The sequence below is a fragment of the Phaseolus vulgaris genome, chromosome 6 (assembly GCF_051622355.1).
Source record: "Phaseolus vulgaris cultivar YP4 chromosome 6, ASM5162235v1, whole genome shotgun sequence".
Classification (NCBI taxonomy): Eukaryota; Viridiplantae; Streptophyta; class Magnoliopsida; order Fabales; family Fabaceae; genus Phaseolus; species Phaseolus vulgaris.
The window spans coordinates 25,839,623-25,855,523 of record NC_143503.1 but is presented as its reverse complement, the minus strand read 5'-3'; the positions used below and the strand labels follow the sequence as shown (position 1 = coordinate 25,855,523).

Sequence of the window (15,901 nt, the reverse complement as noted above, 5' to 3'; positions counted from 1 at the left end):
CATCTAAAGATATTGTCCATTTTAGAATTCACAACTTTTTCATGGTTTTGTCCTTAAAAAATGTTTTGAAAATTAAGGAAAAAATATGTATTTAAATTACCGTTAATTTCAACTCCTAAACGATGTTAGACTATTGAACATACCAAAATAATTATTATAATAAATTTTTAAATAAATATTTTACTAAAACAATTTTTTTTAATAAAAATTGTTATGAATATTTTTAGTGTTAAGGATATCAAAGTATTTGTTTTTAATAAAAATGCAAGTCACTATCGATATGATAACACCATCCATTTTAAAGATTAAAACAATCCTTTAACAACTATTTTATAACAATATAAATGGATGGTTATTAAGTTAAAGGAAATTGTCACTTTAGTAGAATATTTAAATAGAATTATTTGTATTTCATTCCTTCTTATATTACCACTAATTGTCCTAAAAAAGTCACACATATATCATATAAGCATTTAGTATTAAATATATACCTAAGTTGGAGAGCTTCATAGGGTTTTCTTAGTTTTTATTTTTATTTTTTGTAATTCTTTTGTTTTGCTTCTATTATTTTCTTATTTGTAATTCTTTTGTTTTGTCTTTGCATGGAAGGCTAAAGGTTGTTTTCTTTGTAATTTCCCATTGAGTTTTGAGGTTTTGGTCAATAAAAGTTTCAATTTTTTATTCTCAATAACAGTTGTTTTAATGGTCTAATCTCCTAGAAAACTGGTTTTTGTGAGAGGTTCTACTTGAATGCATAATTGAAAGTCTTCATTGTCTTAAACTTTGGTTTCTTAGTTAGTTCACATTATTCTAATTAATTTCTTGGGTGCATGATTCAAGAGAAAGGAGATAAGCATTCCCATGAAATATACGCATGGAACAAAGTGAATATTGATTAAACCAACATGTTTTACTGGTGAGTTTCAGTTGAATTAGATTGACGCATGTTCAATCTGGTTTAGCTTTATTAGAGGATTGAGAAAAAAATAATCTTTAGAGAAACTGCGAAGAATTCAATGGTGGAAAAACTTGGGATAACCTTTTTTTATTTGTTATTTTAATTTCTTTTATATTTTTTTGCAAAAAAAATATATATATAACTAAGCTTGTGACTATTCAATTGGTTAATGGTTTTCAAAGTGAAATACATAAAAGAAAACACACGAAGAATGAAATTAAAAATTATACATTTCACCTAAAAGATACTTGCTTAGACAAAAATGCAAATATTTCAAAATTCAAACAAACAACAATGCGTACAAAAATAAAAACCCAAATCAAGCTTGCTCGTAATAAAGAAGAAGAAGAATCATCAATAGATAATACTAAAAAAAATATAAAAGCAAAGTTAAGATAGAAAACACACCTTGTCTCATAATGTAGCAGGGAAGAAACACAGCAAATGAAGAGTCGAAATGAAGAGATAAATTGTGCATAATAAAAAATGTTTCATAAAAAGTCTGTAATTAAAAGAAAATAAGAGTTATTTAGTAAAAACTATCATTTTCTTTATTTGATGTGTGTAATTTATAATTTGAGTGTGAAAACAATGTAGAAAGAAAATATAAATTATAAGTTATATTTCCTTTTTTTTTTCTTTGTCTTTACTTTTGTGTTTCATATATAATATAGTTCTGATATTTAAAGTGTTCTAATTTTAAAAAATAATTAAAAATATTTAATGTAATTATTAAATATATAAGTAAAGATCTAATTACAATTATTATATATAATTTATAATGTATTGTTAATTAAATATAATTATTAAACTATTGAATAATATACATTTAAGAAAACAGATTACTAATTATCTATGATTTTTTTTAAAAGTCGATATCATCTAAAGTTGCCTTCACATTTAAACGGGCCACTCCCCGGGGCAAATTTGGTCACCACAAGTTCCATTTTTTATCCTTCAATTTATTAAATATTATGTATTATATAAGATTTGTAATTCTTAATTATGTAGGTTTTATTTTATATCCTATTTTTATTAACTATATAAATAAATTATAAAAGTATTTTTTATTTTAAAAATAATTTTTTCAATATAAGATATATTAACATGTTTAATTCCCTAAATATATGTTTTCAAGATTAAATGTTGAATAAGCTAGACATAACTCACCATTAGGGCCGGTTTGTTCATGTGAATGTACTGTTTACAAGTAAAGATATGAGAGAATATCACTTATTTGGATCTAGAATTTTGTAAGGAAAAAAAATAAGAGAATATAAGTGTGCATAGTAAATACTCTCTCACCTGAAAATAAATAGAAATAAAGGGAAAGTCATGTCAGCATAAAATTATTTTCAAATTTATTCTTATTAAATAAATTTAACTAACGTAAATATTTTAATAAAATTTTAATACAAAAATATATACTTATTTATAATAAAAAATTATATAATAATAATAATTATAAATATAATAATATTATTTACATTTAATATAAAAAGATTTTCTAACTACAAATTTTAAATTTATGAATATTTAAATTATTTATTTCTATATAACCATTGACAATTTTTAAATATATTCAAAATTTTACATGTAAATTATTTTTTCATCAAGCAACTCATTTTTCATAAATTAATTATTGAACTATATCGGATTATACTACTGATAATTTTAATTCATCTAAATTTACACAAAAATACTTAATATTTGATTATTCTATTTTTTTAAAGACAATGGTAAATTTGTAATCTTATATTTTACACTTTTGAAAAAATAAAAATATCAACCATCACATCACTCATCAACTTTAATAAATTTTTCTCACAAATTCACTTTAACATACCTCAATTCAAACCGACTAACTGTTTTCATACTTTCCTCTCAAATCTTTACACTTCCACTCATCGAACCAAACACAACCTTAAGATGGATCAAATCCAATTAATCTCTTTTAAAAATATATTTATCGCTTTGCAAGGTTAGTAAAACTAACTATCTCAGAGTAAATGTTACATTAAAGTAAATATGTATTATTTTAAAATATATAATTAATGCATTTAATGTAATTATGATTAATTAATTCATTTTTAATTATTCTATAATTTATATTGATTTTAATTAATAAATAACATATGTATCAACAAAAATTATTAAATGATTTTTAATCTATAATTTGTTTATTTATTTTGGTATTAAGAGTTTGAAAATTTAAACATAATTTTAGTCTATGAAGAATGAGTAAACTTTTATTTTTATTTTTTTCATTTGTTTAAAAATTGAAATAACTACTTTTTTTTTCTTTATAAAAATATTAATTGTAATTTCGTTATTTTCTATACATGCATTAGTTAGTATCATCATAAAACAAACAAATGTACAATATATTACATCACTTTAAAACATAAAATTCATAAAAGAATATTTACATCATATGTACATTAAATTAACTATGGTATCATCATAATGCATCCTTTCACTTATTACTTATAATATTGTCTACTCTTATATTTTGTAGCAACTCACAAATATACATATAAGAATAATTTAATTTGATAATCATACTCACCATTTATAATATGCATCCATACATATTATATTCATGTTGTCAACAATATAATCATATATTACATTGTTATATTGTTATCAAGAATTATAAATTCCTCAATAGTATTCTAAATAAAAAATATAAAATAAAATATTATTAATAAGATATCAGAATCCTTACTCATATTTTGAGTGCAAGATGTAACGTACATCCACTCATATGCACCTATACATACAAACTCACATGTCTACATCCACACACACATACATACACAGGCAGGCCCACACCTATCCACTGTAACACTCCAAAATACATTTAACTATTACAATACAAATTCTACATGTTTATATACAAGTTAAAGTTTTCCAAAATATTTCCAATACATGATTAAGACTTATAGAAATACAAATATTTAAAATATAAGTTTCAAAACAATATCATAAATCCCTCAAGACCCTTTGACACGTATATGATCATCTGCTCATATACGTAGTACAGTCATCGCAATTCAAACACAACAAGAAAACACAAGGGTGAACTAATGAAAAAAAAATTCATAACATGTCTAATTCATGCAAAAAGAACCAATCAAACTAATCATTTATAAACATTTGTTTATATGTTATCATATAAATTTTGAATATCAATTCCATCATTCATATAAACCACACATGGATCCATTTTCAATCACAATCATTGGTTTTCATTTCAATCTCACTGACTACACATGAATCCATCATCTTCCGAAAGACTCATTAAGTATGCCACTACTAGAGACTACCAAAGATTACCAACAAATCTAAGAGAAAGGACCAGGGTAAGTTCAAACATCCAATGTCGAGTGTCTACAGCGGAACCTGGTGAGTATGAACTCTCTCTCAGCTTCTCACACCTGATATCTTAGTCTATATGACTTAGATGTCTTAGATCATCAGTGAAGCTAGAGGATATCTGTTAAACATATGTTTTTCATACTTAATGTCATCAAACAACAACTCATACATTATTCCAAATGTATGACATCAATTTCATACAATTTTCATAATTCATATATAATACATATAATTCAAAAACTTTTCCAACATCAAAAACAATATTTAACTTTCAAACTATCAAAATATAATATTTATACATGCTCACACAACATAAAATCAAACAATTTTATCAACTAAGATCCCAAGGGAAATTGAAACTTGGACCACCACATTCAGATCTTCTAACCTAGGGTATTATTGAAAGTTAAAGTTAGTTTCCCTTACCTGAAATTCCACTTATGGAAATTCTATCTCAAACAGGGAACCACTCCAAAATTTAGAAACCTATAGTGTTAACATATTTAGTTTTTCTGTTTTAAGTTATTGGACTTTATTTGTTTTTTTTGTCAAACTTTCATTTTCTGTTTCAGCTAGGCATAAGTCTTTTTCTTATATATGCACCATGTATTTTACTCTTTAATACACAAGTGAATAAGAATTTTCTTTGTATTTTATTTTCTCCACTTTTCTCTCTTTTACGCCTGATAGTCATATTATTCTTTAAATCTAGAGAGTTTAGAGACTAAATTTTTAAATAGATGAAATCCTTAATGAAGTAAAGAATAAATACCTAGTCTTTATTTGCATTTTTATTTATTTTGTATCTATTTAAAATTTATATTTAAATTAAACTTAAATCTTATATCAATTTTTAGGTTAGCCCTTGCATTTCTTTAAAGTTTTGCTCTTCAAAATTTAAAATTATTGTTTTTAGTCTCTAAGGTTTACTTTAAGATAAATAGATAATGCATATTGTATTAATCTTACAAAAATTTAAAAGAGCCACATATATAAATGAATATGATTGATCCATTTTTTAAGATTAATTTTGGGTTTAGTAGTAAAATGTTGCGTCTCCAACAACATGAATCCCTTAGCATTATCATCCGCCTCCCCACCGTGAGCCACCATGCTGCCTTCACACCGCTCTCCCGCTGCCACCACATTGGGCACCTTAGGTTAATGTTTTTATTCAATTTTTATATATTTTTAAAGCTTGTAAATTTAACATTGATATTAAGGTTATATTTTAAATAAAATTTAAATTTGCATTGTAATTTAAGATTAATATTAGAAATAAAATTTGTAATTTTGTTTGGAAATTAATATTAAAAATTAATATTAACAGTAAAGATAATTGAGGTTTTAGATTTGATCAAAAAAATTAATTACATCATGATTATTAGAATTTTTTTTATTTACTTTTAATTAAATTAATATGTAACGAATTTGAATATCACTTATCAATTGACTTTTTTTTCATTGGTAATTAAAGCTTATTTGTCCCATCAACAATATTATTGGGTGATTTTATTCATTACAATGAAAACCAAGTTTAGATAACCAAGTTTAGATATAAAGACTCTAATATATGTTTATGTTTTAATTACGAAAAAACATGCTTTTGTAGTTCATTTTGTAAACTACTAATGACTATTTTTTTAGTGTTATGAATATACGTAATGTTTTAGGTTATAAATCCACTTCATTGTCACATACTTTACATTATATTTATCTTAAATACTTTAATTCTGCATTAAAACTATTAAAATCTTATTTTTTTTAGTTTTAATAAATTAACTTAGTTTAATTTCATATATTAGTAAAATAAATAACCATAAGTAATAAACATGTCTATTATATCAATTGCATGTGAACTATAACCATTCTCAATATTGTTTATTCTTGAGAACATGTATTAAAAAATCTTAAATATTTTGAAAAAATGTCTATTAATTTTTTATATACTATTATGAAAAAAATTAATATTTATTTTCAATTTCATTTGTTTTTACAAATGACGAGTCAATGGACACATGTAGAATTAAAGAGATTCTATTTTTTTTAAGTATTAGTGTTAGTTATAGTTTATAATTATGTTTGAAACTTAACTATTTTTATTTTATATAACTATTATGGTTTTTGTATTACGAGAAGAACGATTTGAATGGTCGAGAAGGTCGAATGACTCTCTTAATCTAAATATAGCTCATAAATCTACAATTAACTGTAATTAAACCATATCAGTGGTAAATCGTGATTAAGACATGAAATCCACAAGCAGGTCCATGACAACTGAAACACATCCAAAATGTATAAATACCAGAAGAGATCCAGCATTAAAGGTAATCAAAGAAAATAAAATATTTCATTTTTATTATATTTTACTGAAATATATAATTTTATTTTAAATAAACTTACATACTATTTAAATAAAATTATTTATTCTACATATTATCAAATTAAGGTTTCAAATGGAAACAACACTAATGATACTATGTATATAAATCTTTTCTTTTATTTGTTGGTGACATGTTAACACCCGAATAACAAACATATACTTCACAAATTAATCAAATAATATTTTTTTATTTTTTTAATTTAAAATATTAATATAATATATTATGAAATATATGTTTTTACTGTGTACTGTTAAATAAATATTTTTTTATATTTTATACTATTTTTTCTTCACTTTTATTTTATTTTATTTTTCATTTATTTTGATCCTACCAAAGCCACTCTTGAATAGTAGAAGAATCAAATATACTTTATCTGTAATTAGTTAGTTGTTGAAGCAAGAGAGACAAAGAAAGAAGGAGACGCAGACACTGATATCCATTTTTTTATTACATTAAGAAATCAATTTATTTCGATAAACGCCGTCACTGCACACACACAGTATTCCCGCGGTGGTTTGCGATCGGATCCAGATTCGAGGCGGAAGCAGTTTCCGGTAGTTCCGAGACGGTGGCAGTGGCGGTGGCGCCAGTTCCGTTTATTTCCAGTGCGAATCGTTTTGGTGCTTTTTTTGTTTTCAGTGATTGATTCGATGGCGTATAGACGGAGACAGCAGCAAGGGTTTTCGAAACCTTCGTTTTCGACCTTCGAAGACGACATCACTCGAAACCCTAACCCCTTTCCGCCGCCAAACGACGTCGTTGAAGGTTTAGCGTCTTCGTCGTCTTCGTCTTCGTCTTCGCTTGCTGCAAAAGCTATCAGAGCTTCTTCGGCGCGTCGCGACTCATCCCTGTCCTCTCTCTATGGTCTCTCCTCTGCTTCTGCTTCTCCGGCAGCTCCTTCTGAACCCATTCCAACTCCTCCTCCTTCCTCCAAGGTCCACTTCTCTCTTTAGAAAATATGAAAATTCCGATGTATGCTGAGTGTGACTGTACTAGTTTGATTTCAATTTGTTCGTGGTATATTATTTGCTCATGAGATGTCTGCTGGATAGGGTTTATTGAATATTTGTTTATCGAGCGAGAAGAAAATCAGAGAAATCTTTTTAAATGGAGAATAGGCAAAGGGAAATAGAGTAGTTTAGTTTAAAAGAGTTTCGTAAAATATCTGCATCAGTGAATGTGTTAAAGAAATCCTGTTAAAGTACTGGTACGAACTATGGAAAAGTGGGGAACTCTTCCTATGCCAGTGAAACATCAGAACTGTATTTGGATGCTGTGAGGTAGTTGTTGATGCACACTGTTTCCTATGCAATCGCAAGTGGCGCAGGGAAATGGAGGTCTTCTTGGATTGCAGGGTTTGTGTTGCTGCTGTGTAGTGTAGCATACAGGGTGTGTCGTCCTTCAGTTTCATACTGCGGTTGCAATACAAGCAGGGTGTGAAAGTGATATCAACTTTAGCAAAAATAGTCAAAACATGGTGTATGTCAACGCAGTCAACTTAAAATCTCTACAGTCCCTTCGTATTAGCAACTTCTGATCTTTAAGATTGCAGTGTTGGAGTATAGCTCTGTATTTTTCCAAGTGTGCCTTCTCATCTTTTGTATAATTATCCCTCGTTTGGTGAGGTCTTCTTGGATTGCAGGGTTTGTGTTGCTGCTGTGTAGTGTAGCATACAGGGTGTGTCGTCCTTCAGTTTCATACTGCGGTTGCAATACAAGCAGGGTGTGAAAGTGATATCAACTTTAGCAAAAATAGTCAAAACATGGTGTATGTCAACGCAGTCAACTTAAAATCTCTACAGTCCCTTCGTATTAGCAACTTCTGATCTTTAAGATTGCAGTGTTGGAGTATAGCTCTGTATTTTTCCAAGTGTGCCTTCTCATCTTTTGTATAATTATCCCTCGTTTGGTGATTTTTTTTATTAGCTTTTTGCCCGCAAATTTAGAGCAACTGCTTCTTTTAATTGTTGATGTCTGGATAATTCCAGTTCCGAAATTTGTTTATTACTTAAAAGTAAAAAGTGGATGAGTCTGTTACAACTAATTCTGATTTAATATTATTTTTTTTTATGAGTGAATCCGTTAAGGTTGGAAGTTCATTTCTATATATGCTTACTTTTTCTGTCTCTTTTAATGTGTATTCTTAGTATTTAGAGTATCACTATGTTGATTCAAAATAGTAGTCATTTTGCTAAATGCGGTGCTCTACATGTAGGATTCAAGACCCTATGAATATACATCTATGAAGAACATGAACGAGTCCAAGAATGGATTTTGGGGTGTTCTAGCCAGAAAAGCCAAGTCAATTATTGAGGATGATAATGTACCCCAGCAATCTGAAATGGCTGGAGTGGGAAGGTCACAATTTCCTGGTGTAGCATCTAGGGGCAAGGTGAGTTTAGAATTATATCTCAAATTCTCAGCAGAGATGCTGCTTTGTATGTTATATCTGGAAAATAAAAGTCAGTTAAATATGATTTCACTGATTTGAAACTGAAGTTTTGAATGGGGTCAAGTTTTTGGAAGGCTCTTGTATTTAATCATAGTAAACAATCATATTATAGTTTAATTTTTGTAATTTTAGTTCTTCACAAAATGAATTTCATTTTGTAAGGATACACACATAATCATGTGTGATTGCTCATAGTGCTGCTATAGCAGTGTTGTGGTGCTGTTTTGTATAGCTGAATTGCAGCTGTGTTTGCATGAAATTATGGCCATATATTGTAGTTTAGTATTCATGAGTGAAAATCCCATTTTAGGTTTTGGAATGTTTCATTTGGTGCTCTTTTAAAGCAACAATATTGGAATTTTGGCCCCCTTTCATAGAATCAAATCAGAAATGCTATTCCCCCGTCACTTATCTACTACAATTTTTGGCCATTTACGAGCAAGCTTGCTTGTCACGGTTTTGGTCAATACTTGACATATGATTTATTTTAAGTCCTCAATACTTGTATGCATGGTTATCAAACTCGCGAGTTGACTTGTAAACTCGTTCGATTTATGTTTCCACTTCCCTTGGCCAAGTTGACTCGGAAGTAAACTTGTTTATGAAGCAAACTCGGTAGACTCATAAGAAAACTCGATGAACTCGGCCAAACTCGCGAGTTTGCAATTGAGTTGGTGAGTTCAAAGGGTTTTTTCTAAACCTAAACGATGTTGTTTGCTCTACAAAAATTAGAAAGGCTCATCTTATTCGTGCTTCTCCTCCAATGTTGCTCATGAGGGTTTCGTCGTCAGTGGTCATTGTGCATCGTTCGCTGCACTGTGGTCGTCTCTACTCTCCCACCATCGTTCTCGCTGCTTGCCAGTGTCTGCTATTTGTTGCGTGTCGTTTGTCGCATGACGTGGTTCTAGTCTACTGTGTTGCCGTTGTGAGATGGTGCATTATTGTTTGCGATGGTGGTGTATTATTGTTTGCGATGGTGGTCTACGTTGTTATGGTTGTCCTCTGTCATTTGCTAGGGAAGATGAATTTTTTGATTATGACAAAATTAGGGTAGGAAGGGGATTAAATTAGGGTTTTTAATTCAAGTTTTTAATTGCAAAAAAAATTGTTTTTTGAAATCATGTTTTTGTTAGGTATGTTTGAGAGTGGATCAAATTTAATTGGAAAATCAGGGTCTGTTGTGGGATTGTGATTTTACTTGCGAAATCAACATACCATTCATCGTGTCAATCTTGCCTGATGTGTTATTGTGTGTGGGCTTGGGCTGCTAGCCAATCATTTGACTCAATGTAGATGGGCTTTATGGGTCGATTTTATCGTGACCCAATTTTAAAAATTAAAAAATGGCCCGTTTTGCTCTTAAAGTTCCTAGTTGCATATTAGAGAAAATACAAAGCATCATTTGCAACTCCACTTTACTCAACGGCCCACCAAATCAACGTCACTCCCATAGTCGTTGTTGGCCATAATTTTTGGCATCGACCATCACAACGCACTCTCAACACTCTCTTTGTGGTCGCTAGCCATTAATAAGGCTTGCTTCATCCTCTTTGATGCCCATGTTACTTTTTCTTAATATTTTCTTCTGCTCTTGCTGCCATTTAGATTTGGAATGTTCTGTTCAGAATTTGCAAGAAGAAATTGGCATCTGGTGGCAGTAAACCTACTTTAGGTGGTTCGAGTGGTGCTGCTAGAAGTGGTATTGTAGTAGAGAAGCAGGGAAAGAATACAATCTCTAATCCACCCACTCAAGAAAAGGAGAAGAAATATGAAAGAAATGAAGATATGTACATGAAATAAAGAAATGTAAGTGAACAGCCAGCCACTCCTTTTACCAGCAATGGAAGTCTCGGGATTGAAAAAATGAAGAAGCCCGTAGGAATTATGGAAGTCTCGGGATTGAAAAAATGAAGAAGCCCGTAGGAATTATGGAAGTCAAGAAGTGAGAAAAAGTGTTGAGGGAAATTGCAAGCAATGGAAGTTGTGAATGAGCAGCACCAGATGGAAGGAAATAGGGGAAGTAGAAGCTTACCCAATAACTTTCTAACTCTCCAACTTCTGAAATTAAAAAAATTTCATGTTGAAGTTGTATATGTGTTCCCTACTTAAAGCTGTGTGAGAGCTGTGTCTTGAAGTGTTTAAATCGCAAGAAAACCTTTTTTTAATTCAACACATCAGTGGATTGTGCGACATGTGTCAAATGGGTGTTGTATGAGTGTTGTTAGATACATTTCACACAAGGACACAATATCTAAGAGTTGTGTGCGTGCTTCATAGGATTATGTGAATGAGGAGGTAGATCATGTACTATCTGGATTTTAAAATGAATGATGTCCTTCGATAGTTTGTTTGTAGTTTAAGTAATTATGAGTTTGTTTGTTATTATGAGTAATTTTTTGATTTGTGAACCTATTTTGAGTTGTGTTTATGTATTGGATCTTAACATATATGATTTATTGAGTTATTTTTCTATTCTATATTATTTTTAATGCACGCACAAGTTTTCTTACTAGTCGAGTCACGAACTTTTATCCCCTTTTGATTCTCTTACTACCCTCTAGTTTGACAACATGAGTACGATACATGTAATGAACATCACAATTTCAAAATAGTGATTATCCCCTGTTTCTCACTTTTCCCCTATGGCATTTTTTGCGGTCAGCTGCTGTTATGTGGGATTGACTGTTATGGATTTCTTGCACTAAAATGTAAAAGGCTAACTCACCAGATAGTAAACATGCTTTTATCAAATTATTTATTTACTTTTTAGTAGAAATGAAGATTTATCAATACTGTATGAAATGAAAGAAGGTGAGGTACAAATAAAAGATGGATTAAGAATCCTATAATGTGCATCAGAGTACAAGGAAAAATAATTGCTGCAAAACTGCCCAATCTGTGTCCGTGTTTGAAATGGCAACTGTGCTGAGATAACAAATAACTATTAACAGAACACCGAGGGGGGCAATAAATATCATAACACTTCCAATTTCTGAATTTGAATTGTTGTGATATTCTTTTATTGGGCTTGTAATAGTTGCTATTGTCATTCTCTTTGTAGTTCCAAAATTCAAACCATCCAGAGGAGAACAATCTCAAAAGGGACGGTCCAGCATTTATGAAGGGATTAGATGCTATCACATCTTCTCTTACTCATATTGGTGGTACCATTGGTAAATCTTTGGAGGTGAGCTTTGATATGAACATTTTTGCTTGCGTATTATATATCTAGATCTATATTAGAATTCTTGGTAGTGGTGAGGATGGCATATTGTCCTTTTATTTCTACATTAGATTTTTTACTATGCATTTGCCTCACGGGCTTATGTAGATAGGGATGGGAATGTATTGTAGTAGGTTGTTGGTTTTATTATTTCTTGTCAGGCTTCAAATACAAATTTCAAACTTCTTTTTCCTTCCCAAAAGTATGTGTTGTGATTTCTTAGCACCTGTGCTAATTACGTGTAGGAAGGTTTAACAATTGTTGAGAACCGGACTTCAGATATCATTCACGAAACTCGTAAACATATCAGGAAGAAGCCTGGAAGCTTTGTAGGACAAAATCAGGAGAGAAACCATTCTAGTACAGTTCATCAGCAATCCCAATGGCGAAACCAGATGTCACCAAATCAAACAGACCAAGAACTTCAACTGAAGGCATCTCGCGACGTAAGGTGGCACCTTTGTATCACTTTTTAATGTGGTAAAAGTACTTGTGTTGGACTGTCAAATCTTCAAATTTTTTTATCAATTAATTAATTTTTTTTGTAAGTCAATATTTTTATTTTAAATGTATGGAGTTTAGACAGACTTGAAATTGGAATAGGAAATGTGTAAGCATTTTTAAAAGTTCAATGATTATTATTCAGTTTGCAGAAAGATTCAGTTTGCTATTATCTAGTTTTTCTACAACAATTATTTTTCACCGACAGTTTCATGTTTCTCACAGATGAACTTGTTTTGTGAAATCTTCAGCTAAAAAAGTATATAAGGAAATGATATTTCTATAGAAGGGCAGCCTTGATGTTGGAACTTTAAAGGATTATAGAGTTAAGGTGTTTTTTTAAGTTGTATAATCTTATCAGTACTCTTCAACTAACCATGTTTTTTATTAAACCTTAAACCTCCATATATGATGATATAGAACCCTACCTACCCCACATCTGTATCATAATTGTTTGCTACATTGACTATAGATAATCAAATTCATAATGATGCTTATGTCCCTAGTTTCCATTGAATATATCTCTTCTCACCTTCTAAATTTAATCGCTAATTTTATCTCCACAAAATTAATTTGCAAACCTATAGCCATTTATAAAAACTGTGGCCCTAAAGCTTGCACATGGCCATAATTATCTTAAGTCAATCTTGTGGACCTTACAGCTGAAAGTAATGCCAAAGTAATACTTTGGTGTTACTTTTCAGGTTTCTTTCAACTCATTATTTCGCCTTTACTATTCTTATATACCGTGTGTTGGATTGATACCATTATTAATACATGATTTTTTTGTATTTCTTTTGTGCGTGTTTCTTAAGATAAAAGATCATGTTTAATTTCCTGATTTATATATATCCCCCTTTCCCCAACAGAAAAAAGGTTGATTTTCAGTATGTTTGTTTTATGATCATATATTAAAGTTTTATGACTTAATTATTCCTAGCGTGGTACCAAGTTGATATCATTTACTAGCTTCTACTATATATCTTAATCTTCTTCATAGGATGCATTGTTTGCATTTTTGTTTGTCACAGGTTGCCATGGCAATGGCTGCCAAAGCAAAACTACTTCTTCGGGAGTTGAAGACTGTCAAAGCTGATCTGGCTTTTGCAAAGGATCGATGTGCTCAGCTAGAGGAAGAAAATAAAATCCTCCGTGAGAATCGTGAAAGGGGAGACAGTCACGAGGATGATGATGATTTGGTATGCATGTCTCATTGTCTTTTTCTATCCTTTTGGTTTTTTCGATTTCATTAGTTCCCTTTTTATGCATCTTTCAGTGGCATACAGAAGGTTATCACCTCATTCGTTTCACATATTTTATTTCTTCCCCATGGTAGACATGTCCCGTTTTTCCAATCTAATTTTGTGAGCACAATTAGCTGTTACTTTTGTTTCAGTTATGAATTGTATTATACTTTTTATGACATGGTGCTTATTGATCCTTAAATTCACGGCACACAATGGTAAAGCCACTTTTGTTTAACCCACTTCAAACCCTGTATTGGTGGAAGCCTTGTGCTCTGGCTAGCTATTTTTAAAAAAAATTTGTATATGGACCCCAAACCATGCTATCCTTCCCTTGTTCTTTTCCTCTTCTCTATTGTTTGTGTTTTTTCATAACACTTCTATCTCGCCCTACTTCCGTCATTTAGAAAAAGGAACCAAAAAATCTTACCAGATTAATCATATTTGAGTTCTTCCGAGCTTTGGTTCAGATTTAATTCAATTGATTTGAATATCAAATTTAACTCACATTGAGTCCTGAAGGAAAATGTGTTGTGAATATACTTCTAATTCTCATTACAGATACGACTGCAACTTGAATCTCTTCTTGCTGAAAAAGCTCGCCTGGCGCACGAGAACTCAGTTTTTGCCCGTGAGAATCGTTTTCTAAGGGAGGTTGTTGAATATCACCAACTTACAATGCAAGATGTTGTGTACTTCGACGAGAGCAACGAAGAAGTGACTGAAGTTAACCCTCTTAACCTTCCCCAGGTGCCTAATATATCCCTGGATTCTATTACTACACCCACAACCCCACAATCACAGTCTCCAGATCCCAACCTTGACATAACTTCAGAATTGAGCAGAGACATCCCATCTACCATATCTGGAAAGTATGTTAAGAGTTCTGAGGTGATTGTAAAGGATTCACGGAGTTCCGAAGCGACTAGAAGCATCTCTTCCAGCACAGGACATGATGCAAAATAACATGAAAGTCGTCTGTTGAAATGGTGATGCACCACTTTTCATACTTTTATTGTTTTTATTTATATGCAGCTCGTTTCATGTATGTGGGTGACGTTACCTTGATGTAATTTTGTACCTTAACCTTACATTGTGTAACTTGGGCTTTTATTTATTTATTTTTTCATTATATCACCATACGTTACTTGAGTCAAAGCAGCAATACATGACAAAATTCCTGTATCACTTCTCCAATTTTATTTCTTATATTGTCATCAATCTATATTCAATACTTATATTAATTGATATTAAATGTAGAATTCAATTATAATTAATTTTATCTATAATCATTCTCGTCTCACAAAATCGCTTAATCCTTCTGTTTGTTGGGTCAAACAAAATTTTGGTCAAGGTCTACATAACTGCCATATTCTCCTTCGACCTCTTTCCGACCTTTGATCATCATTGCATTAGATTGACCTAAAACCTTAAACCAGTAATCTAATGACAAATGTAGGTAAACCTTGACCAAAATAAATTTTCGTTAATACACAAACTTTTGCTTAGTGATTTCAAGTTGAACAGAAAACATAAATTTGTAACGTTATATTATTTGAAAAAAAATGCTTCATGTGGATTTCTTTTTCATTAGTACGTACAACAATAAAAAAAAAAACAGATAAAAATCTTGAAATATATACGAAGTTAGAGCCTCCCACGAATAAAAAGAAAATATTTTACAGTTAGTTACAATTTTTTTTATCATTCAGAAATTATTGGATAAATAACCATTGTGAGTTTAACACGATTTTTAACC

At 30.4% G+C, this 15,901-nt stretch overlaps 1 protein-coding gene across 3 annotated transcripts; it reads left to right on the top strand.

Moving 5' to 3' along the window:
• Window positions 1-7,067: 7,067 nt before the first annotated feature.
• On the top strand, window positions 7,068-15,327 carry LOC137831587 (uncharacterized). 3 transcript variants are annotated; one of them, XM_068639325.1, is made up of 6 exons: window positions 7,068-7,658; window positions 8,938-9,114; window positions 12,236-12,361; window positions 12,643-12,843; window positions 13,930-14,097; window positions 14,704-15,327. In XM_068639325.1, exons 1-6 carry the CDS (start codon window positions 7,374-7,376, stop codon window positions 15,106-15,108), a joined length of 1,362 nt encoding a protein of 453 aa, XP_068495426.1. In that variant the 5' UTR covers window positions 7,068-7,373; the 3' UTR covers window positions 15,109-15,327. The 3 variants fall into 3 exon arrangements, 1 of the variants encoding a protein (XP_068495426.1); XR_016521520.1 differs by having other exon boundaries at window positions 7,074-7,658; window positions 12,643-12,848; XR_016521521.1 differs by having other exon boundaries at window positions 7,075-7,658; window positions 12,643-12,877.
• The last annotated feature ends 574 nt before the right edge of the window (window positions 15,328-15,901 follow it).